Source organism: Leucopleurus acutus (assembly GCF_964270905.1).
Source record: "Leucopleurus acutus genome assembly, chromosome: 10".
In the NCBI taxonomy this organism is placed as follows: domain Eukaryota; kingdom Metazoa; phylum Chordata; class Mammalia; order Artiodactyla; family Delphinidae; genus Leucopleurus; species Leucopleurus acutus.
In genome coordinates, this window is record NC_139153.1 from 78,501,670 (window position 1) to 78,527,619 (window position 25,950).

Consider the following 25,950-nt stretch of genomic DNA (forward strand, 5'->3'; position numbering starts at 1 on the left):
GAGTTTTTTGTTTGGTTGCTTATTTGTTCAGATCTATGTCATGCAGAACTTTTTTATATTGATATAATCATATTTCTCATATATTTTATTCCATGGCCTTTCATTTTTATTGTAATATTTTGAAAGTCCTTTTTTATCCCAAGATTATAAAATATTTCTCCCATGTTACCTTCTAATTACTTTGTGGATCTATATTTTATGTTTAAATCTTTGATCCATCTGGACTTTTTGTTGTTGTTGGATGTATGATATAGATCTAATTTTACTTGTTTTTTTTCCCCGGATGGCCAGCCAGTTGTCCCAACATCTTTTATTGATAATCCGTTTTCCCCTACTGTTATGAAAAGCAAGTTTCATCTTACACTAAATCTCCTTAAACAAATATACTTTTTTAATCGACTGACGACTTTGGTCCCCTAACAGTGTCTCTCCTTTACCCCACCACATAGCCATTTTTGTTTCTAGAGTGTGTATTATATCAGCCAAATAAGGCAGAACTCAGTATGCAAGAACCCAGATAGACAGAGGTCTTTACAGTTTAATATTAACTCCATGGTAACTGGTTTTTTTTTGCGGTACGCGGGCCTCTCACTGTTGTGGCCTCTCCCGTTGTGGAGCACAGACTCTGGACGCGCAGGCTCAGCGGCCATGGCTCACGGGCCCAGCCGCTCCGCGGCATGTGGGATCTTCCCGGACCGGGGCACGAACCCGTGTCCCCTGCATCGGCAGGCAGACTGTCAACCACTGCACCACCAGGGAAGCCCTGTTTTCTTTTTTATTGATATAAGCCACAGAATCCTTGTTTTGGGGGAAGGTGTATATTTCATCCCCACATAATGCTTTCCCTTCACCTTAGGACAACCCTGGTTTGAGATGAGGTCAGGAGCTTCCAAAAAATGCAGATGCCCTGGCTCCAGAGATTGAATGACAGGGGGTGAAACCCTGGTGTGTGTGGAGTGTGTGTGTGTGTATGTACACATGCTTGTATACACACATATTAAACAAACTCCCAGGTTATGGGAATAGCAAGGATTGAAAAACACTGTCTTCAAGCATAATCTATTTTACTAAATGGCTCCACTGATGCAATGATATACTCAACGGGTTTTTTATATATTTCATTCTTTCTAGCAATTCTCTTTTGCTCTAGTTTTTCACTTATATACTTTGGAAGGGGTGCCTCGCAAGATTATTGTTATAATTAACCAATAAAATATTTGAAAGCTTTTCCATTTAACAAATGTTTACTAAGTACCTATTACGAATTGGGCACTGTACTAAGCACAGAGTATGGAATGGGGAACAAAACTATCGCTTTGAGGAACAAAGTGTTGGTATTTAAACAAAATCCTCGTTAAATAGGGAAACTACCACATTATAAGGCACTTACCTATAGTGTAGATTATGTGATATATAGTGTTACAGAGTGCACTCCTTTTAGAATCTTTCTGGAAGCCTGTAACGGGTACATTAAACCTGTCCTTCAGCTCTAGGGTTTACTGAAGCTTGATATTTTTTTATAACTTTTTAAATATCTCATCCAGATTTGAAAATATTCTCAAATTTTCTATCTAATAGGTGCTTCTCAGAATAATCCCAGAGAGAGGTTTGAATGTGCTGTTTTCCATACATGTAATTAAAATTGAAATCACAGATATGTGACTGGAATTTAACACATATGAATTGTTGCTTTCATTTAATAATATTGGGTATTACAATAAGAAGTTAAACCTGAATTCTTTCTAAGGCAATGAATTTAGTGACAGTTGGTGAGAATTGTCTAGCGAATAACAATGTAAAAGTATCCTTTAGTACAAATTAGTTTTAGATATTGATTTACAGTTGTCTAAAGTACATTTTCTTCTAAAATACAATAATTCTAAAAGGAGAAAAAATCCTTAATGACCGGATAAAATGTTGAAATTAGGTGTGTTCATTTCTATTTTAAAAATGCATTTAGACCTGTTTCAGGTAAAATAATGTGGGAACCCGGGATCTCAGTAAAATGATCAATCCACTTTCCTCAGAAAACATGTTTTCCACTAACTTTCCATTTCTGGGCTTCACCAATAATTGCCATGTAAGTGTTTCCTAATATTTACCTTTAGTTTCTTACCTTTTGCTTTTGAGTGTGAAAAATGGATGCCCTGAAAAAGAGCAGTCTCTTTTTATGCTCTTCCCGTATTCTGTAACTTTGCTTGTGTTGGTTTTTTGAGAGAGAGGTCCTCAACATGAGTCATTAACTGCTGCTGTTACTATTGAAAAATGCTTAGTGTTTTCCCCTTTTTTGGAAGGGGGGTGTCACTACTTGGCATAGAGAGCCTAAAGCCTTGCACTTAGAATATTCTGTCCAAGCTCTCAAACTATCCCGCATGTATCCTACTTCTAAAACAGTAATTTTTGGAATGACATGAAGTACAATGGACGTATTTGCCAAAGTTACTGTGTTGCTTCAGTGGTGTAAAGAAGCAGAGGTGGGGTGGTCCTGGTTTGTCAGGTGGCACAGTGCATTGAAATAAAGGAAGAGCTTAAATCCTCTCTGGAAAACAACCACCACGGGGCATCCCACCTCATCGTGCACAGAAATGAGACAGCAGCTGCCATGTTTGCTCTATGGGATCTAGCCCTCCAGGGATCACTCTGTCACCCCAGATTACTGCACCTACTTGTTCACGTGGGTACTTCGTCTCCCCACAGAGACAGAGAAGCTCGTAATTCTTTATTTTCACAAATCAGTCAAATCCCCTAGAGTCTTATTCACATGTTTTCTGCTCCAAAATTTTCTATTTTTCTTAAACCCGTTGACTCTAAGATATCTGTGGTACAGGATTGAACTGTAGATTTGTCATTGTTCCTGAATGTCATGTGTCTTTTAATCCATGGATCCATTAATTAATTCATTCTTGGGTCCTCACACACAAAGCTTTTGTGGCATGGTCTACACATTTTAACCACACATCAGAGTGTCTTCACTTGCCACTTCTTTTGATGTAGCATCGCTATACATCCAGTAACAATGTTACGTCGCAAGCAGGAGAAAGCAGTAAACAGAGCTAAGGGAAGGAAGGATCTGGCTGTCAGTGTAAATGTAAATAGCAGCTGTTCCATTCAAACTGTTTTTAAAACTACCACACGGTGAGAGGTTTGCCTAAAATGGGCCAGATCCTCAAGAATCAGGTTTTAACACAAAATTTAAGAGGCACGCTGCCATCCTCCTGTTTGCACTGTTTCACTTCTCCTACTATTGCACAAACAGTAGAGGGGAAAAAAATATATGTATATACACACATATATGTGTTGATATTATATATCAACACATATATTGATATATAATATCAATATAATGTCAGTGAACACGTACAGACTATAGATAATGCTTATGTAGATGCAATATAACTTATAAAGTGCTACTGAGGTGTTTCTGAATTTGTTGTTGTTGTGACTACTATCATTGATATGACTGTCATCTTCCTAGAAACAGGGACAATCTTTGGTGCCCTTTTATATCTGCCTTTACTCCTCCCTAGCACTTTGCCTTGAATGAAGTAGGTGCTAAATATATATGTGGTGAGAGCTTGCTTTTTTAAAGTTTTAATGGTCAAGTAAGTATTGGCTTGATTGAGCTTTAAAAATACTGTTGTTTTCCAAACTGGAGTCCATGGCCAAATCTTGCCTTGCCAATAAGTCATTTTTACCCCATGTCTTTCAGATTTTGTGAAAGAACGAAAGTTATTTATCATTATACTGTACTTAAGAAGCACTGTATTTTTTATAAGGTACTGAAGAAGTACTATACATAGTACTAAAAGGTACTGAGGCTCACCATAAGGCCTGATAACGCTAGTCCTGTAATTAGGCAGTATAATCTCTTTAGCAACATAATGTTGTGAAATTGATATAATTCAATTATTTCCCTTTCCAAAGTGTTCCCACTTCTTTGAAAATTTATGTGGACCTTTTGCCAGTGTTTTGATAGGTCTCCTGGAAAAGATATCTGAATATTTAGGATACATTGAGAATAGGTTGTAGGTTGGGCAGCAACAAAATGACATGCCCATAGAGCTTTTCCCCCAGGGCATTCATGTGTAAGATCTCAGATGTCCATCTGGTCTAATGGTCAGAGCCTCCAGGGGAATCAAAACTCCTAGACTGTGCTTCTGATTTTCCCCCTCAATTTCCCAGATACCCCTGCCGGGTAAGTAGCTTCTGTTTCTCCTTGTTTCTTAACCCCACCCCACCCCCAAAGCTCCTTTCTCTTGGATTATTTAGAATGAATAGGAAAAATGATTCACATGACCACAACCAGGAATGAGGCTTGAGGAAAGAGAAGGTGTTCCTCTTGTTGAATTTGGACATTAGTGAGAAACTGACTTTTATTGTCTGCCAACGAAATTAGTGAGAAACTGACTTTTATTGTCTGCCAACAGGGGAGGCGTTACACTTGGCTAGAGATTTTGGCTACACTTGTGAAACAGAGTTTCCAGCCAAAGCAGTAGGAGAACATCTTGCCAGACAACATATGGAACAGAAAGAACAGACAGCAAGAAAAAAGATGATCCTAGCGACCAAGTAAGCAGAATGGGGAAGACTCTGTGTGCGTTCATCCTGTTTTGTTTTTTTTTTTTTTCATTTTCTTTGAATGAGGGAAACAGTTTAGAAAGCACCTGGTCTCTAAGGGGGGTCTCACACACCAGCAGCTAGATGTATTAAACAAGGACTTCCCCAACATTGCACCCATAGCAAGATTTGCAAACTGTATAGTGATGGAGCTACCACCGACACTGACAAAAGTTCTTAGAAAACCTCTTCGGAATAGTAGGAATGCCTAACATGTCTAGGAGATGTAGGTTCCAGGCAAATATGCTGGTTGGTTGCTATGCAATTCGGTCTAAGCCACTCACTGTGCCTTAATAAATGAGAAGAAAGATCTTAAAATGCTGTAAGTTCTCAGAGAATGTGAAACATTGAGGACCCAGATGCATGAGAGGTAACAGAGAGACCTCTGGGATCAAGGATTGGCATCATTGCCCCCATTTTTTTCTTGTATATAATTAAGCAAATAATCCCAGAACTGCCCCAGCCCCTGTAGTGATATTGTCGAAAAGAAAAGATAGAATGTGTGAGAAAGCTCCTGAAAATTGTAAAAAGTTCAATTAAAATGTGAATTAAAATAATGAGGGAAATGATGTGGAAAAGGGGAAGCTTTCATAAGATAACTTCAAACTCCCTCAAACTTGAAAGTTCTTTGATAATTAATGAAAGAACTACCATTTACTGTGTGAAAACCCAGCAGAACCTTAAGTACTACTCAAATCACATTCAAATTTTTAGAAGAGGACTTCTAGAAACAGTGCATGTTGGGACTCCATGCTTCCACTGCAGGGGTTGAGGGTTCGATCCCTGGTCGGGGAGCTAAGATCCCGCATGCTGCGCTGCATGGACAAAAAAAAATTTAGATGAAAATCTTTCAAGTGGTAGCTAATTCTTGCTCTCTTCTCTTTACTGAAACAAGTTATTGCTACAGATAAACCATTAATAATCTTATTTAATTTCCTAACTCTATATTCAGATTTTAGAACTAAGAGTCCCAGGTGGTTAAATTATCATTTATACATTAGTTTCTTATTTGGGGAAAACTTGTAAAGAGAAAGTATGTGGTAGATCGTGTTAGAAACATTGCTTCTTAGAAACTGATTTTTTAAAATGACTTTACGATATGTTGGCTAAAATGTAAATGTCTCAAAATGCACAAAACCAAAAATAAATATTCCTCCTTCTACTACATCTAAAGTAACATGGATCTTCTTACAAATTTAAGGTTTTGTGTGGCATACCTACCACCCGCCAGGCTTTTGCCCAGGAAACGTTAAGTCCATTATTTGGGGTTTGTGCTGCTTGTGGCTGTCACTGTTTGGGTTTCAGATATATTTATTCATTGCTCTTATGAGAGTACTAGATAATTCTCTCACCTTGCCCCAAAGAAAAGGGAAATGAAAGGTGGTGGCAAAAGAAGAGAAAAGACAAAACAAGGAGATAAAGGGGAAAGGAATAGCAGAAAGACAGAAGGAAGACTAAGAGTTAGAGAAAGAACATTATAAGGGATGTAACACTTGGATTTAAAATTTTGAGAGGAGCTTTGTGCTAGGGAAGCTGCTGAACACTTGCTAGTAGAAAGACCTAAACCTAGATTTTTTGTGCAGTTTATCTCCCTGGGGGTGGTGCGGGGGGTGGTCTTCACTTCTACTTTGCTTCTACTTTTTCCCTCTTCCAAACAGTTTTTGACCCAGAGGGGTCTTCATCCTCCATATTTCAGTTTTACCAGAAGGAACTGAAAGTACATGTAGTTCGTTCGTTTGTATCCTTAATGTAATCTCAGGAGACTATAACAAATTACTACAGATCAGGAGAAATAGACAGTGCTAGAAGTTAGGTAGCATCTCCTAGGTGTTCCCAAAGCATATCATTCTAGCTGGTAGGATTTTACAAATTTCCCAACATGCATACCCATGTGATACCTCTTGATACTATGATACTATATACTATATACTAATGATATATACTAATCATATATATATATATGATACTATATACTATATACTATATACTAATGATACTATTATCCCCAAATACTAATTATCCAAGAGAAAACACCTTCATGTTTCCTACCTCAAAATTACTCGGTGGTGGTTTTATCATGCATTTTCTAAGACTTTCACCCCCTGATCCAGAGAAATCCTTCTTGTCTTCCTTCCTCCAGATTCTAGAACTGTTCACTCCCACCATCCACAGCAAGGCCACCATTAAATTTCCAAACACAAGCTCCCATTTTCTTGGGAATTCCCATCACTCTGTCTAAGTGTTTGGGAGTCAGTGCATTCAAACTGATGTTGAGATTTTGTTTTCACAGAAGTAAATGTTAGAAGAACTTGGGAGAAGTACTTTCATATTTGTCAAAGTTGTATGGAAACATCTATTTTATAGTAGTGGATTCAACTAGGGAGTAGTATTTCCCTTTTACATGGGATCTAAGTAATGTATATTATTTTAGGTGATATTTTGAACTTTGATTTCATGAAATATTTCAAGAACATGTAATTCTCTTTGATCCCTCTTCCTGTAGCTGGACATTTGCAGACCATTACATGTCAAGCAAGAATTGAATTCACTAATTCCAATTACCTTACTTTAAGTAAGAGTAAATAGGCTATAAACATCTAGAAATTAGGAGACAGACTAAATGTTTTGTTTTTGTGGTTATTTATATCCATTCCATCTTCTTATTAGATCATGTGAAACAAGAATTGAAGAATCGGAGACTATGCAGTCATAGCAAACATACTCAATACAAGTAGTCATCAATATAAGTAGATAAATTAAGGGGTGTGTGGGAATAAATGCCTTTCTGCAACATATTAATGGATCCAACATGTGTTCTGAGTAGTTTCTAAATTTTCCAATGGTAAAGCATTGGCTGTTTTCGATTAAAATGCTCAGTGTTGAAATTAAGTAATCTACCTGGATATTCATTACATTCTAATCAGTTCACCTTTCTTTGTTCACAGGACTGTGACAATTGTATCAAAAATATATACAAAATTCAAAATTCTTTAGATGAGAGATCCAATTGCTGATCCACATGGGCACAATGGCTTACATATTTCTTTTTTACCTCTATGAATAACAGATTCTGTTGTATTTAATTATACTGCCGAGTATACAATTGTAAGAAAGCCTCATTGATTAAGTGCCGTTACCCTCCTAATTCCTCTTTATTCCCAGTGCTTTGTTGATTAACCAAACATTTTCGTGTAATTAGATAATTATTTAAGGGGGGTAATAGAAACTGAGTTAGACAGTTTTTGAAATCTAAAAATGTACTGGACAAAACATTTATTTGATTTATGAAAAACACATTTAAACCTCTTCATTGAATTTAGAACTAAATATGATTAACCCTTGATCTGCATTAGGGTAAAGCGGAATAGTTAGCGAGTTTTAATTTTAACCATAACATTAATAGTCAAAAGGAGAAACAGAACTTTAAATTCAGACATCAGCTAAAAAATTATATCCTTAAGGACAGTGACGTAAGTGATAAAGTTAGAATTTATGATTCATCGAAGATCATCTTGTGTTACGTAATTCATAATGTGACATTTTGTTTGGAGAAATAAGAGTATTTCTTACTGTAGCTTCATAGATAAAAATTTAAATAAGAATAAAACTAAGCATAAAAATAATAACTCTGTAACTGTCATAATGTGATGATGATAATTGCCTAAAGGAAATCTACAAAATTGTCATCTGTTTTTAAGTCTGGAGGCTGTCCAAAGTCAGTGAATTAAGCAGAAGAATCAAATATCAAGGCTGAAAATTCTGAAACTTCTCCTGATACAGCTTCATGTGTGGAGTAGTTGAATTGCTTAGCATAAGTTAAATTTTTCCACACTTGCCTTTTCTTCATTTCTTCCTCAACTTTAAGTTTATTGTAACTTGCTCTGTTGTTTAAACAGTAAAGAAGTTGATTTGCCAACTTTAAATTAGTTTATTCAATTATCCGAGAAATTCCCATATCATAACACACGAACTAAAGCAATGGTTTAACCTCCACTTAAATTTTTAATACATTTTAATCTGATAGAAAATTAAGAGACCAGTCGTTAAACAACTCCAATATTCCTTTGTAATAATGCATCATACTGATGACCTACCACGTAGTAATTCACATTGCTAGTCTGAAAAGTGATAGCAAGAGTCTGTATTTTAAAATTTAGTAAGACATTTTCTAAAAACAAAGATAACAATATATCTCACTATTAAATAACATAAAGCACAACAGATAATGATGCCCCACCAAATGTCATCGTTTGATGCTAACAAATAATATCAACATTTAATTTAAGTTGCTACTCGTTAATTAAACATAGGCAATGCACCTGAAAGTCAGCCAACTGAGTCTAACTCAGAACAGAAAAAGTGAGAAGTTCAGATAAAATATTTTCAGTGGAAGTACACACATGCACTGTTAAAACATGCCTTTAGATACTACATCTGAGACGCAACCAAACATTAACAGGTGGTGTGGAGGATCCTGTTTGATTTAGAGCAGGTAAAGACTTACCTGTTTGTTGTTTGGCTTTTCCTTTCCCTATGACCCTCTTTTACTTTCACTTCTGTTCAAAATGAGTAAGGCAAATTCTGTGAAATGATGATATTTGAACACTGGCATTAAAACTGAGACTCATTGCTTGTAAAAAAAAAAAAAGTCTCACATGATCTCCAGAAGAATTCAATAAATATGGGGTACCTTATAATAAACAAGCCTCCTCTGATTTTAACTCAATGGTACGTTGTTTGGGCCTCAAGACATTTTGTCACTTTGTAGTAGTTTTTTGCTTAATGACACCAATGCTTTGGAGAGGACTTTGTGGCTGGGCCCATGCAGTGGCTTTCACTTGGAATAATTTGACCCTTCTGTACTTGATTTTGGCCCCATAGGTAATTATAGTCAGGGCTACATTATTACATTTTGTGACTGCCCATTGCAAATCCAGACAGAAAACCTAATCACCATCATAGTATGCCTTGAATGTGGAGTGGTTTCACTTAGTTGATGGATTCTTTTGAGCGATTCCTCGGCAGTCTTTTACTTCACTCTTCAGCTTCTGCATTAATCTAGTGTTTTGTTGTTAAAAAACACACACACACACGGTTCCTTCATATGTTTGCTTCTTCAGAATTGTATCTTTTGGACTATGTATCACAAGGGCTTTACTGTTATCGAACAATCATGGTAATATGAAACCAATGATCAGAAATCATAATCATTTAAATTAAGAAAAGCAGCAGAAAAATGCCCTTGCTGATACTTTTTTGCAAGAAACTATCTTACGTGGAGCACAATGTAATCATTTTTCTGAGACAAAATGAGGCTAGTAGACTAAATTTGGGTGATTGTCTACTTCAAATATTAAAAACACAAATTTAGTCCAGAAGAGTCTGAATTATAATGAAATATTGGGGAAAGGGATTTCCCAAAGTCTACTTGAATCATGGCTCTGAAATAAGCCTATAGCTTGATTTAAACTTGTTTACAGACAGGATACCCCACCCCCAGAATCACATTTTAAGTTTTTTAAAGGAATTATTAATTGCGGTCCTGTTTTATAGATTTTCCCTTATACTGAGGTTAATCTATGAATATTCACCTTAAAAATGAACGTTGGTTTTGTCAATGTTCCTGGACTGTTACTCACTTGAAAGTCTTCATGATCATCTTGAGAGCATGATCAACTCGAGAGCATAGTTGCTATTGTAACTCATTGTAACCTCATCTGTATGTCGTAGATGGAACTTCAGAGGTTGCTTTATGATACTTATCTAGTCCTCTTTTAAGAGAGAAAACAAGCCTTTGGAAAAATAGCATGGGATGAAATTAAAGCCCCGTCTCAAGAGTTCAACTTTAATTTTGAATCTTTTATTTTAGACAAATTTGTAAAGAATTTCAAGACCTCTTGAGCCAAGATAGATCACCGCTGGGATCCTCCAGACCCACTCCAATTCTAGACCTTGACATCCAGAGACACTTAACACATTTCAGGTAAGAATCGTTTTTCAATTTGTTCAGACTCTCTTCTAAATTGTTAAAACCATCTTTATTAACCCAGACGTGTGTAGTCCTATCACAGTTCCATTTAGAGATAAAACATATATATATATATATATATGGTGACTGCCTGAAATTTTTGAAATTCCAAGCACCTAAGATCAAATTGTAAAAGTAACTAAAGCATGAAGCACTTTGGATCAGAAAACTTATAACTTTGTGTGATTTCAAAGAACCTGTGACTGTGAGCACTATTATTTCAAACAATAGCACTTTTAGATCAGGATCCTGAAATCCTTTAAACAGTTCTTTACCTTGATTAGGTGAATCGTTGAATAGGCAGACGATGTGATAGAAACTAATGGGACATCCGAGACTGATTTTCCAGGAGTACGCTAATGATTTCTCTGCAGTTAGAAACCGCGCATGGTTCTTAAGTTAGACCACACAAGCATATTTTAAAGAACCCAGGATGTATTATTGAAAGTATATCTTAAATTTCATTTTCTGAAATTCTTTGGAAGAGAATAGACTATTTTTCTTGGTTAATTTATGCCCTGGTTGCAATGTGGAAACGAACATGATAATTTTTCAGGTGCCTTCCAAATGTTAAACTCTAGAATTCTAATGCCTACATGACATTTCTCATCAATAAAAATTTTTATTTATCCTCTTTTTATTATTATCATTTAGTTTAAAAAATCAATGCTAAGGAAAGACCAACATAATTAAATTTCAAAATGCTTTCAATACCTCTCAATGATTATAATGCTTTTGAGGAAGATATTCTGTTATACAAAATAATGGATATTTAAGTAAGTTGGAATTTTATCTGCAACATCAGAGACTTTTAAATAAAATACTTAATTTTTCATCATGTCACAATACTCCTCAAGGTGTAATAGACACCTCTCCGAAGATTAAAGGATTTGTCTTCTAAAAATGCACCAAATGTAGGATAAGTTCCCAGGACTTTTCTTCTACCATACAATTGGGTTAGTGAAGGTGAGTGTACTAAAACTGGGAGAAAGCGTATTGCTTAAAAGTTAAGAGCAAAAGACTTTGGAGTCAAGAGAACGGTCTTCAAATCCAGACCCTTAATACATCTGAGCTGGATTATTTGGGGTAATGTATGTACTCTTCTCAAGCTTTTCTTTCCCTAGCTTTTAATGGAATAAGAACCGCTCCGTGACATGGTGGTAGTGAGCTAAAATGAGAAAATGAATACCGAGTAAGCATTCAATAAATGATATACTGTTTACTGCACCACTGATCCAAGTTTTAAAAGTACAAACTGCTCTACTATCATATCTGTACAAATTTTTCCCGCATTTTTATTTGTATACATACTTAAGGGATTAATAGTTTTTACAGAAGTTCAATTCACAGCTTAATAATTTTTATACAAGTTCAATTCTGGATTTAAGGAGGTTTGTTGAGTTACAGATTTACTCCAAGAAGGAACTTACTGTTGGAATACAGAGAACTGGGGCTCTCTGTCATGTCTGCTAGGTCATTTCCAATCACAGAGGTCATAGCCTTTATTGGACAGTGAGCTGTCCTTTTTCAAGGCTCAAAACAGACTACGGCATCAGTGGGTAAATTGGATATCAGCTACAGTGTAAAATAAATAGGCAAACTATTTGTCTGTTTAGCGTACGTACAATCTGCTAATTTGTTGATACCTGAGTCATCTGCCAACTTAATGCCACAGAACTCTTTAGAGAAAACTTTCATTTCTGAACTTGAGCTGAATGTTTCCTACATGTGCTTTATATGCTCTTTGGTTCCTCCCCATGCAAAATATAGTAACAAGCTAGTCTAGAATTACCCAGAGAAGCTAGTCTGATGTTTCCTAGAGAAAAGCTAAATATATGGTAAATTGTTCCTCCTCATTCTCCGTAAAAAAGAGAGATTACATTTTGGGTATAAAACTCTCGAGAAGATATATAGCTGCAGATTCTCAGTCACAACAATTTGAAATGTACAGCCATATCTTAACACATTTACCATTACATGGTATATCTACTTATAAATGTATCACCTATAAAACTTTGGTATTATTATTGATATGTTGAATAGTTAGCTATCAGAAAGTTACGACTCCCATTTATTATGCTTTTGTAATGTTTGTCAGATTTTTTCATATATTTTGCTTTAACTACATTCTGATTATTTATTTAGATGAAATCTTCTGGATTTCACAATGGCGGGTAGTATGACGTTAAAAATCACTTAACCAAAATTCACTTTACGGCAAATTTCCTTAATTATATCTTTTTTTAAAATTGTGGTTAAAAAAACACAACAGCATTTACCGTCTTAATCACTTCTAAGCGTACAGTTCAGTAATGTTAAGTATATTCACATGGTTGGGCAACCAGTCTCCAGGATTTTTTTCATTTTGCAAATCTGAAACTCTATAGCCATTAAACAACAAATTTCCCCTTCCCCCCAGCCCTTGGCAACCACCATTCTACTTTCTGTCCCTATGAATTTGACTAAATACTTCAAATAAGTAAACTCATACAGTATTTGTCTTTTTGTGATTGACTTATTTCACTTAGCATAATGTTTTCAAGGTTCATCTATGTTGTAGCACATGCTAAATTTCCTTTCCTCTAAGACTGAATAATATTCTATTGTACATGTATACCACATTTCGCTTATCCAGTCATCCATTAGTGGAGACTTGGGTTGCTTCTGCCTCTTGGCTGTTGTGAATAGTGCTGCTCTGAACATGGGTGTGCAAATATCTTTTGAAGATCCTGCTTTCAATTTTTTTGGATATATGTCCATAAGTAGAATCACTATGTCTATGGTCATTCTATTTTTAATTTTTGAGAAAATGTCATATTGTTTTCCAATGTGCCTGCACCATTTTACATTCCCACCAACAGGGCACAGGGTTCTAATACCTCTACCTCTTGTTATTTACTGTTGTGATTTTATTTGCGGGGCAGATAGTAGCTATCCTAATGAGTGTGAGGTGATATCTCATTGAAGTTTTGATTTGCATTTCCTTAATGAATATGACGTTAAGCATCTTTTAATATGCTTGTTGGCCATTTCTATGGCATCTTAGAAGAGCTCTTTATTCACATCCTTTGCCCATTTGTAAATCTGGTTATTTGCTTTTTGTTGTTGAGTTGTGGGAGTTCTTTATATATTCTGGATATTAACCCCATATTAAATATACAATTTGTAAATATTTTCTCCCACTCTGTAGGTTGACTTTTTATTCTGTTGTGTTCTTTGATGCACAGAGGTTTTTGATATAGTTCAATTTGCCTATTTTTATTTTTGTTGCCTGTGTTTTTGATGTTATATCCAGGAAATCCTTGCCATATCTCGTGTCATGAAGCTTTCCCCCAACTGTGTTTTCTTCTAAGAGTTTTAGAGTTTTAGGTCTTATGTTTAGATCTTTGATCCATTTTGAGTTAATTTTTGTATATGGTGTAAGATGTGTCCAACTTTATTTTTTTTGCATGTCTTAAACAATATTCTTTTAAACAAAAGTTTTAAACATGGTTGACATTTCCAATTAAAATCCAAGTTTAAGTCTGCTGATGTAAACCGAATTTAAGTGTGTGTTTCTTTTGGTTTTTACTGTGTATTTATTAAAAGTAGCCTCAATAAAATATCTTAATAGGACTGTAAGATCAGCTCGTTGCCTGACCTTGGAAAAATACCTCACACTTTAGAAGTGTAGCTCTTAAACCTGGGTTCATAGTGGAATTTCCCTTAGAGCTTTTTAAAAGTCTTGAGGCCAAAAAAAAAGCCAAAAAAAGAAGACAAAAGGGAATTCCCTGGCTGTCCAGTGGCTAGGATTCTGTGATTTCACTGCCGAGGACATGGGTTCGATCCCTGGTTGGGGGACTAAGATCCTGCAAGCTGCATGGTGTTGCCAAAAAAAAAAAATCTTGAGGCCTGAAGTATACTTTTAAAGATCTATCTAATTCAATAGGTCAAGTCTAGGATTGGACTCAGGCATCTGTATAACTTGCAAAATCTGAAGTTGATTCTGATAATTAGACAGCTTTAAGTCTAGACAGCTCACAGTCCTAGGATATTCCAAGACTATTAGCTTCTTTTCCCTTGGAAGAAAAACATTTCTAAGTCTTTTTTTTTTTTTTGCGGTACGCGGGCCTCTCAGTGTTGTGGCCTCTCCCATTGCGGAGCACAGGCTCCGGACGCGCAGACTCAGTGGCCATGGCTCACGGGCCTAGCCGCTCCGCAGCATGTGGGATCTTCCCGGACCAGGGCACGAACCCGTGTCCCCTGCATCGGCAGGCGGACTCTCAACCACTGCGCCACCAGGGAAACCTCTAATTCATTTTTAAAGTGACATTGAGAATTATGTAAAGTTCTGTCTTATACTCTAATGAATTAAAGAGATTCTGCATCTATTATCCTGCTAGTAATCTGGGTAACAATGTGTTAGCATGGAAGGTGTCTCTTTCATAATTTCCTACTGATGGTGGTAACTTTAATTTGATAGAAGCATCAGCTCAAGAGAAAAATGTGTTAGAAAGGAAACATACCACATCTGATGTTGAAAACAGTCCATTAGCAGAGTCTGATTTTCCACTGTTTTTGCTGAGTGCTGTCTGGGAAAGAAGTAAGGAGAGAGTGTGACTGGATAAGCATAGAGACGACTCTGATTAGTAGCATCAACTTGTGCTACTATTTTATTTCGTCAGAATCTCCTTCCCAGTGCAAACCACTTGAATTACATCTTCCAGGGTGGCTGATTTGGTACCTGGAGAACCATGGCTTACTTTCAGCAGATTGAATATGTCTAGGTAGAGCTAGGGAATGATTTGGCCTTGGAAAGCCCAGATAACTACTTCCAGTTTTCTGTGGTAACTGACATATCAGGGTGCTCTGGGAAACGGTGGGGAGAGTAGTGACCCTTCTCGTGATCGACTCACAGCCTGGAAAGCTGCTTGTTTCTATCAAAATGACAGGAGGCAGGTTTATCCATTATTTATACTTTACTGAGTACCATCCAAAGTGTATATTGCTTTAGAGACCAGAGCAGACACCACAGCATCTACTGGAAAGGGGAAGATGATTGATTGAAATCTGCGGAAGTCCCCACAGACACAGTTCCCCGGAATGGTGATGACAATTAGACCAAGGTGGCGTGGGACTTCGCGGACAGAACAGACTCAGCTCAGATGAAACCAGAGCCCTAATTTTCTGAAATGTTAGGAATTCCCTTCTTTGAGATCTCAAGAAATCTTAATAACTTTGCCCTTCTTTGTGTCTTATGTTCTCCTAATATCCTTGAATCTAAAGTCAAGCAAAAGCACGTTGAACAACGTAAGTAAGGGGAGGAAGCTAGACTATTTTTAATGCTCAGTTCAGAGAAAACAACCTGTTGGGAAAATGAGGTTGTTTTCTTTCTCAACACCCACCTTGGGAGCGTGATATTTTACTGTTTCTTGTATTTTACTGTGCTAAGGGCAGGTGGTGCAAAGATGGCCAAAGGATTGTCCCATCTTTAAGTACTTCTGAAGTGGAAGACAGTTACATACAAAGACTTAAAATATAACATAGAGAGATTATAAGAGTGTTAAGTAGAGTGCAGGTAATTACCTGGGATAATTGGGAAAGGATTTCCCCCCCTTTTTTTTTTACTGTAAATATTTTTTTATTGAAATATAGTTGATTTACAATACCGTGTCAGTTTCAGGTGTACAGCACAGTGATTCAGTTTTACATACATATGTATCTCTTTTTTTCAGATTCTTTTCCCTTATAGGTTATTGCAAAATATTGAGTATAGTTCCCTGTGTTATACAGTAGGTCCTTGTAGGATTTCCTCTGTCTATCCACAGTACTTAGCACACAGTATGTGCCCAATACCTATATGTTACTAAATGTAGAATACGATACTAACTCTGTTTTGTCTTGGATATATTTGCCTCTGGTTCATTCCCAGGGCCTTGGTGTTTTCATTGGACCATGGGCTGGGGAAGTGAAATGTTCAATGTGCTTGAATTCTTCTATTTGAGTCACAAAGTATACTGACATCACATCTTCTTAGAAATAGACCCTCCTACAACTCCCATAACGCTTTGGAAATAAGAAATGCATAGGCTGTCCCCGATGTCTGTGTTTGCTGGTGATTAAATTCTCCTCATTGATTCTCCGTGTTGGAAGGCCCCTTAAGTTCCCCACTCTCCTCCAACATTTGAATCTTCCCTCCAACATCCCTGTCAAGTTGTCACCCATCCCAGGCTCGATAACTTCCAGTGATAGGCTGCTCTTTTCGTGCCTCGGCATCCCTTCTATCTCTGACAACTCTATTAGCAATGCCTTCCCTCCGTTGGGCCAAGATCTGTCTCCCTAACATTCCCACTCCTTGGGGGCCCTATAGAGTCAGTTTAATCCTGTTTCCCTCCCAGTTTCTAGAGGCAGCGCTCATGTCTCTCTGAATTTTCTCTTCCTGGGCCGTTCATCCCCCTTCTCTTTATGTTCTACGTATGACATGCATTCCAGTCAACTCAACTAGAATCTTCTGAGTGCTATGTGCTTGACAACACACTGAAGATAGGATGTGTGTCTCTATTTAAATGTGGACACGTCTTCTCCAAGGAGCCTAAGATGTGTATAGTTTTTGTTTTTTGTTTTTAGTTTTTCATTTTCTTGGGACGGGAAAATGGTGGGGAAGGCAACCAGGAGTGGAGGATTTTATTAATCTTGTGGAAGCATTTTTAGTGTCAGAAGAGAAATAAAGAAATTTCAATTAAATCTCTAATCCCAGAAGAAAACATCGTAAAATAAATTACATGCCTAGGCTTAGATTTAAGAAACAGAATTATTGACCCCTTCAGGATGTTCTGCCAGTTCAAGGGGACTTTGAAGACCATTTTATTTAAGAATGTTGGAAATAATAGGCCTGAATTGTGAAGGAAAAAAAATCCTATGTTTTCCACACTGAAGCTCCTTTATGTAAGGCTGAAATTAAACTTTAAAACTTTAACCTAGACTCCAAAAGTGCACTTACATTCTCCACTTCAAAGAAAAACATACCTGTAAGTGGTCTTATTCACTACTTAAGTAAAAAAGGACAGCCTGTATTTACATAAGAGAAAAAAACCTCTTTCCCTTGAAGTAAAACTTTCAATAGAAAAAAATGTAGACTATAAAAACAGGCAACAGTTTTCACTTCCTTAGCAGGTAAGTGGAACCATGATGCCCTTCTTGCATGAATCTACATTAAATTACTTACCTTTACTTAACGTTAAGCAAGAAATTAAAGTGTAAATCACTTGCCAGTATTTATTGTCCTTCACAAAGTGCGTGGCCCCAAACCAAATGCTGCAGGAGATATGAACATAAAAACATCTATTGCAGGTGATTTGATGACATTTTAATGGATTTTTAGGTTCAGCACATAGGAGACTGGTAATTCAAACAAAAGAAACCAGAAGCAACTGTTTCTAATAAAAATTTACAAACATTGTCCCCTAACCATTACATGTGAATAATTTGGTGAATTTGTATTTAAATAATTTCTATCTTTGTTGATCTGTGGGTTGGGGGAGAGACAGCACGAAATCATGGGAAATACTCAGAATGGATATCAGGGCGTCTAGCTCAGTCTCCTCTCGGTTTCCGGCTGGAAGTGTGGATTTAGAGCAGACCTTTACCAGTCTGGCCTCTGCACGTTCATCTGTAAATTGACAACAGTTAAGCTGGATGATCTTGAAGGCTCCTTCTAAGCTTCTTTATTCCATTCTCCATTTACTGCTCAATCAGTCATTTATGCTGTGTTTCCATGTGATCTCACTTCTTCTCTTTATGTTTTAGCAACTTGTTCATTTAAAAAAGTCAACAGCTGATGGAAACTATGTATTTGGTGGTGAGCACACTGTTGTATATACAGAAGTAGAAATATAATGTGCACATGAAACTTACATAATGTTATAAACCAAGGTTACTTCAATAAAAAAGTTTCCCCAGAAGTCAACAGTTGACTAAATTCATCTAAGAGAGCACGAGTCCTCAGCTTAGCATTTTCCTTCCCCTATTCTACAAAGAAAATATGAATTGTCTGATAGGGAGAAATATAAGGACATGGTTAATTTATCCCCAAAAGCTCTATTTCCATATGTAAAAAATAGGGTGGAGATATCAAAAAAAATGTCTTTACCTTCAAAAAATTGACTTGGATGTGATTGACTTTGGTCTCTCCTAATGTGTGTGCAATGATTATACCCTTAGCTTCCTTTGCTAATGAGATGGAGTGAAGTAAAATGGAATCACAAGGACTCAATCCCTTTGGGACCTCAGAGTAAGTGGCTGAGAAAAACAGGAGAAACGTGCCCTTAGAGTGATGGATAGGCAATCACGTCTCCCAACCTGGCAGAGGTTCAGGACAGTCATAAATGCACTTCTCCAAAGTGAGTTTCACAGTCCCATGAGCTGCTCCTTGAAAGTGTGTCATGGTCAAGTGTTTTTTTTGACTCAAGAAACCCTGACTACCATACTCCTCTAGAGGTACGCCAACGCAATTGGCATGTTATAAGCTCCCAAAACTGGTTTTGAATGGAAGGAATGCTTAGCTTCCTGTCTCCAAAACTTGATCACAGAAACTGTTTTTTTCTCAGAATACCTATTAACATTCCATGGAACTAAGGCTCTGCAGAAGTTCTTGGGGGAAATACTGGAAAAGTTCAGCTTCCTCTTTTACCCGGGGAGGTTAGCCAACCCGGTATTTAGGTGTCATTTCTTGGCTCTAAGGGAACATGCCTAACTCCCTAGCTACATTTAAACTATTCAGTACTGTTTCTAAAATACTGATGTTTTGGACCCATCCCAAACCAATTAAATCAGGATCTCCGGGGTGGGACCCGCACGCTGGCATTTTTTTAAATAAACTCCCTGGGTGATTCTTGCATGTATCTAGGGCTGAGAACCACCAGCTAAAGAAACCATAGAACATTTGTGGGTGCTGACAAGGCCTTGCTAACAAGTGAGTTGCTACTCACTACCAGAGAACCATATACCTTAATTATGCACCTCAATTAAACTCCATTTTAAAAGCCCTGGGGGCTAGGGGATAATATAATTTATGTAGAAAATAAGCACAATCAGTCAGTTTCCTTTTTCTCTGCTTCCTCAACCAGTTTGGCTAGAAAGGATAGATGCCATCAAGTTCTGGGTGCTTAAGACCCAGCTGCTTTCCTCAGGCTGAGGTCTCTTCCCATGACCTATATTCAGGAGTTGTGCCACTTCAGAGAGAAGAAGCATCTTCCCCTCATGGTTCTGAAAAGAACTAAGGTTTTGCAGAGAAGCCCCACAATCCTTTGCTGGTGTTCTCCAGGGTCTGTCTCCCAGCCTCCTGCCCTCATGGCTGTTCTCATGAGTGGAAGAAGGCATTTTTCCATCTGCCACCTAAAAGAGTAGTGAGGAGTACAGACTGAGCCTCAGGCTACAGTTGGACCTAAACCTGCAGTCTCTGAATAATCCAGGAGAGAAGGAAAAGGAGGCTTGTCTTCCCTTTAAATCTTGCTGCCTGCATGCCTCCCAGAGGCCGGAAAGCAGAACTGAGGTTGATAACAGTGGCATCTCTATGCTATTCGGAAAATCAAAGGTACATGAGACCAAACACCCACTGGAATGATGCAACATAACAAAATGATAGGAACAATAGCCCAAACTATTTCAACCTTTACACACACCAAAAACTTCTCCAGATAGAAAGTTGAAATTTGACAAAGAAAAATCAGCTTTTGCTTTAATTATCTAAATGATGATGGTAGAGTATTTTCTCTTGATTTTCAGTCTTCTAGCTTGTAGTATAATAGTATCTACTACTTCCAGCTTTTTGTATCCCAAAAGAAAGCTAGAAGAATCCGTCCTTAGTTGTCAGACACAACTGAGTGAGGCAGTCCTCAGTGGCAAATAGGAGTGAGACTTTTATTTTCCTTTTAATCCTGTTAAATCAGTGTTCCCTTAGTAGGTGGAAAGGATGTGTTTGATCCCAGGCCCAACTCTTTTTTTTAAATTCAAGTACAGTTGACTTACAATATTATATTAGTTTCACGTGTACAGCACAGTGATTCAGTATTTTTACAGATTATACTTTATTAAATGTTATTATAAGATAATGACTGTAATTCCCTGTGCTCTACAGTATATCCTTGTTGCTTATCTATTTTATACAAAGTAGTTTTATCTCTTAATCCTGTAACCCTAACTTGCCCCTCCCCCCTTCCCTGTACCCTCTGGTAACCACTAGTTTGTTTTCTGTATCTGTGAGTCTGTTTCTGTTTTGCTATAGTCATCCGTTTGTATTATTTTTTAGATTCCACATATAAGTGATTTCATACAGTATTTGTCTTTCTCTGTCTAATTTGTTTCACTAAGCGTGATATCCTCTAGGTTCATCCACATTGCTGCAAATGGGAGGTTTTAATTTTGTGTGTGTGGCTAATACATACCACATCTTCTTGGTCCATTTGTCTGTTGATGGACAGTTGGGTTGCTTCCATATGTTGGCAATTATAAATAATGATGCTATGAACATTGGGGTACATGTATGTTTTTGCACCAGTGCTCTCGTTTTTTTTTTCTGGATATATACCCAGGAGTGGAATTGCTGGATCATACTGATAGCTCTATTTTTAGCTTTTTGAGAAACCTCCATATGGTTTTCCACCAATTTACATTCCCATCAATAGTGTATAAGGGTTTCCTTTTCTCCACATCATCACCAGCATTTGTTATTTGCAGACTTTTTGATGATAGCCATTCTGACAGGTGTGGGGTGATGTCTCATTGCTGTTTTGATTTGAATTGCTCTAATAATTAGCAATGTTGAGCATCTTTTCATGTGCCAGGCCCAACTCTTGCCAAGATAGGAAGAATTCAGGGGAAGATTCCATAGGAATTTGCTTTAGGCTATGTTTTAGAAAATTGCCTGAGTGGTTTAATTTGAATTCGTTTAGACAAATCAATTAAAGTAATGATAAAACATTTCCAAAGGACAATTAGAGCAATATGGAAACAGCTTTGTACCACGGCTCTAGCGGACAAGAGAGCTGGTGAAATGTAAACCATATTTACTTAGATTAAGGAAAGTTAAGCAGCTCTTGTTCCTCTGGTATATGTTCATTCAGAATCCTATATTAACCTATATTCCAAGTAAGCACTGAAGCTTTGGAGTGTCTAAAGCTAAATACGTAAGGCCTTGTCCACAAGCAAAAGAAATTCATTTAGCCAGAGGTCACAGGGAGTTTGTGAAATTTCTATTATAATTCCTCATCATTAATGTCAAATAGTTTGTAAGTATAAATACTGTTGGAGTTAAAGATGGGTTGTTAATAACACCTTATTAGCAAAATTACACAGGGAAAAAGGAGAAAGGATTATAATTTATTCTTTTTCAAATAGCAATCTCTTTTCTACCATCCTCTATTTCCTGTTTCATTTCTGTCTCAATTTCTTCATTTTTAATCCCACTGATAGAGAATACATTTTGAACTGTTGCAGTATATTTTCCTTTAAAAAGTTAAAATCTATATCTATAGGACGTATTCAGGTTAATAAAAACAGTGTTAAGTCAACAACATGTACATGTGCACGCACACTCAAACAAACACCGTCTCCCTAGAAAGGGTGGTTCTACCCTGTGGTATCTCTCCAGCTGCTGAGATGTGAACACACTTTAACACTTAGGGGGAAAGTCAAAAGTAGAGCTTCACCTCTGGATCCAGCAAACAGCCAATTTGAAGGGATGGTTTATGTGGAAGAAAGATGCTCTAAAGAATGTTAATTAGGAAGTCTAGCAAAATAGGAGTTTTTAAAACCACGAATAAAATTAAGTAGATGACCGTTAAATATAAGTTACATTTTCTAGAACATCAGGTGCGTAAACAGTCTGGATTTTCTCAGCAGGTGTCTGTCAGAACCCTGCTCCTCAGGGTGAAATAGGAAAATTAAATCAATGAGCTGGAATCTGCTTAGACAGAGAGAGAATAGTTCAAGGTAAATGGAGTTCTAAGCCTGACTAGCTATGATCTGAAGCTCACATTTTGATCCTCCCTTTATGGTTTAGACTTACTGATCTGGTGTGCCTTTTCCCTAAGAATTGCTTGAGTCAACTCTCTCCCTCTCTCAACATACTGCAAACAGATATGTTTTCCTTAATCTTTCCTAAATTTCACATCATTGATTTAGCCCACCAACTAAGCTTTTTACCACGGGAAGGTATTTCAGCACTTTGGTTCTGCTAACCAGTGCAGGAATTTTTCTCTCTGTTTTAATACCAGCCATTAAGTTACAAATCCATGACGCTGTCAATCACATTGTCAATTAAGGTGTGGAGGAGAGTGGGATTAATGGGAAAGCCTTGCAGCACTCCACTGGAAACTGAGGACCCTTTAGCCCTTGTTAACTCAATTATTACTGAAGCCATGCAGCATTTCAGCGATCACTTCTATTTCTTAAATATTAGCCCTTAAATTAGTAATAACCCATTACATGAACAAATTGCAATAATCCCATTCAATGGAATACCTACCAGCAATAAAAAGAAATAATCTATTGATAAACACCAAAACATGGATGAATCTCAAAATTATTAGGCAAAGTGAAAACAGACAGTCATAAAAGTCTATAGACTTCATGATTCAATTTATACGACATTCGGGGGAAAAAGTAAAAACTATAGAGATAGAAATTAGAACACTGATTCCCAAGATCTGGGGGTGGGATCTGACCGAAAGGGATCACGAGAAAATGTTTTGGGTAATGGTGGTCATTACACAACTGTATGGGTTTGTCAAAATTCAACGAACTATATACCTAAAAGGGCTAATATTATCGTATGTAAATTTAAAGTCGGTATACCTGATTTTTTAATATATCCCATTTTAAGAAATTCGTTAAGGACTAATTAAATGTAATTTAATAACCTAGAATTTCTAAAATCTGTCTCTTTTCTCCTGCTTTAATTCTTAAGGCACGTTACTCTGTTCCATTTCACTACTTCCTCCCCATTTTCCATGAGTTTTCAAAGGTTACCTAACCACTCAAGTGTCTCAGAAACACATGCCTCTGTTTTCTTTATCCTGAAATAGGAGTTTCCTATACTTGAAAAAAAAAGTTGCAGTTCCATTAATACCATTGCCAGTTTTAAAGATTAAACTCTTTGAAAAGAAAGCGAAGTTTCTTAATTACCATTGAATCTTTCACTTGCTAACGTAGCACTCTCTCCCCCAGGCCTCTCTCTGCATTGTTCCTCTTCCTCATTCTTGGAACAGAACTTCAAACTAAATCCTATAGGCCTGGGCAACAGAGTCTCCTGAATGAAACCGAGGAAACTTTAGTCTTTGCTAAGTCAATTATTCCATACACGGGAGTCCCACCTCTTCATCCTCAAGGCTGCTGCCTCCTGGAAATGATAAATGCCCAGATGCTGGCAGCAGACGATGTCAGGTAGAGTGTAGGTTGACAATAGGAGCGCTCTACCTCAGTCCTGTTTGTTTTAGTTGTTGCTGTTGCCTGGTGGTTTGGTTTTATTTTGTAACAACCCTTCGTATTTTTCTTTTCTTAAGATTAGACTCTAACTTTCTTTTAAAATTTAATTTCATTTATTTATATTTTATTTTTGCCTGTGTTGGATCTTCGTTGCTGCGCGTGGGCTTTTCTCTAGTTGTGGCGAGTGGGGGCTGGTCTTTGATGCGGTGTGCCGGCTTCTCACTGCGGTGGCTTCTCTTGTTGTGGATCATGGGCTCCAGACACACGGGCTTCAGTAGTTGTAGCACGCGGGCTCAGTAGTTGTGGCAGTTGGGCTCTAGGGTGCGCGGGCTCAGTAGTTGTGGTGCACGGGCTTAGTTGCTCCGTGGCATGTGGGATCTTCCCAGACCAGGGATCAAACCCGTGTCCCCTGCATTGGCAGGCGGATTCTTAACCTTTGCACCACCAGGGAAGTCCAAGACTCTTACTTTTGATTACCAGTTTATGGTAAGAACTCAAGCCACAGATTGTTGGAGATACATATAACATCTTATTTGCCATTTACGTTAAAATCTAGGATACTTCGATGATCACTTATGCTCTAAGTGATATGGCTGCATATAGCTCCCACTTTGATGATGAGATCTTGCCCTCACTTATTTTCTTCCCATTGTCTTCTCTGGGCTCTAGTTTTACACTTTTGGGGGGGAATGTTACTCCTTTCTCCTCAGAATTCTATTTTTCTCATCACTTTGGCAAGTTTCTATCCTTTAGCAGGAGCACATCTTTTTCAATATCTTAATCAAGGGAACAGGAAACTAACTCCTTTTTTTCCGATATCATCCAAGATACTTTGAAGGTTGAGTGATTTTTAGATTGGCTGAAAAAAAAAAAGAGGGAGGACAAACAAAGGTACACAAGCAGGAATGACCATCGTAGGTTTGAGGATAGAGAAGAGATAAGCCTTTCAAAAGTAAAATAATAGAACATATGATTATAAAGGGTGAAGGAAGGAGAGCTGGAAAATGCAAATACACTAAGAAATCTGATACAACATTTGTATTGTCTGCCACTGTTCAGCAAAATGTTTTAAACGTGGCATGAAGATGATACACCTAGAACAATGCTGATTGTCTCTCTAGCTTGTCTACTTGAGGACAAACTTTTAGATGAAGTTCAATTTAGAAGGACTTCTATATTTTGACAACCTACTTCAAACCATCATGGCTGCTGTTTAGTCCAGGTAATATTTACTTGTGAAATGCTCTCTGATATTAATCTGATGAAAATAGATGCAAATGCCAAATATAACTTAAAGATTAAACCTGTGGCTAAAAAATATTTTCTAAGGGCAAAAAAATGACCTTATCAAAGATTTTAGAGATTTGACTATAGTGTGTTACCTTACAGATAGATGACCTTAGTTTATTTTCTGTCTAGGACTGAAAATCAGCCTCTTCTTTCTGTTTTTCTCTTATTTTTCTGCAGACTCTACATTATCCCTTTTCTCCTTTTTGTATGTCACTGTGAATGAGATATATACCTATTTTTCTGGAATGGCTGGGGCTAAAAGAAAAACATGATGTTCCCAGAAATTCTTTTAATCATTCTGTGATTTCACATTTTGTTCTGTGCTGTTCTCATATAATATTAGATTAATTATTTAGATTCATAAACCTTACCGAAAACTGCTAGAACAGAGGCTATACCTTGCTTTTAGCATCATCCTATGTCGTGTTCCATGCATAATTTTGATGTGCAGGTCATGTGAAATCAAGGACATTAACAACATTTACATAATGTTTTTTATGCAGAATGATAACACTTCGAGTCCTTACTTTTTTTTTTTTTTTTTTGCGGTACGC

At 37.1% G+C, this 25,950-nt stretch overlaps 1 protein-coding gene across 2 annotated transcripts in view; it reads left to right on the top strand.

The window, feature by feature from the left end:
- TFAP2D (transcription factor AP-2 delta) overlaps positions 1 to 25,950 on the top strand; it is a gene marked incomplete at its 5' end in the record, with an annotated part of 54,697 nt that overhangs the window by 24,659 nt on the left and 4,088 nt on the right. For both annotated transcript variants that reach the window (XM_082847498.1, XM_082847497.1), the window contains 2 exons: positions 4,428 to 4,569; positions 10,487 to 10,600. In XM_082847498.1, the coding sequence (XP_082703624.1) occupies positions 4,428 to 4,569; positions 10,487 to 10,600 (256 nt within the window). The remainder of the gene's footprint in view (positions 1 to 4,427; positions 4,570 to 10,486; positions 10,601 to 25,950) is intronic.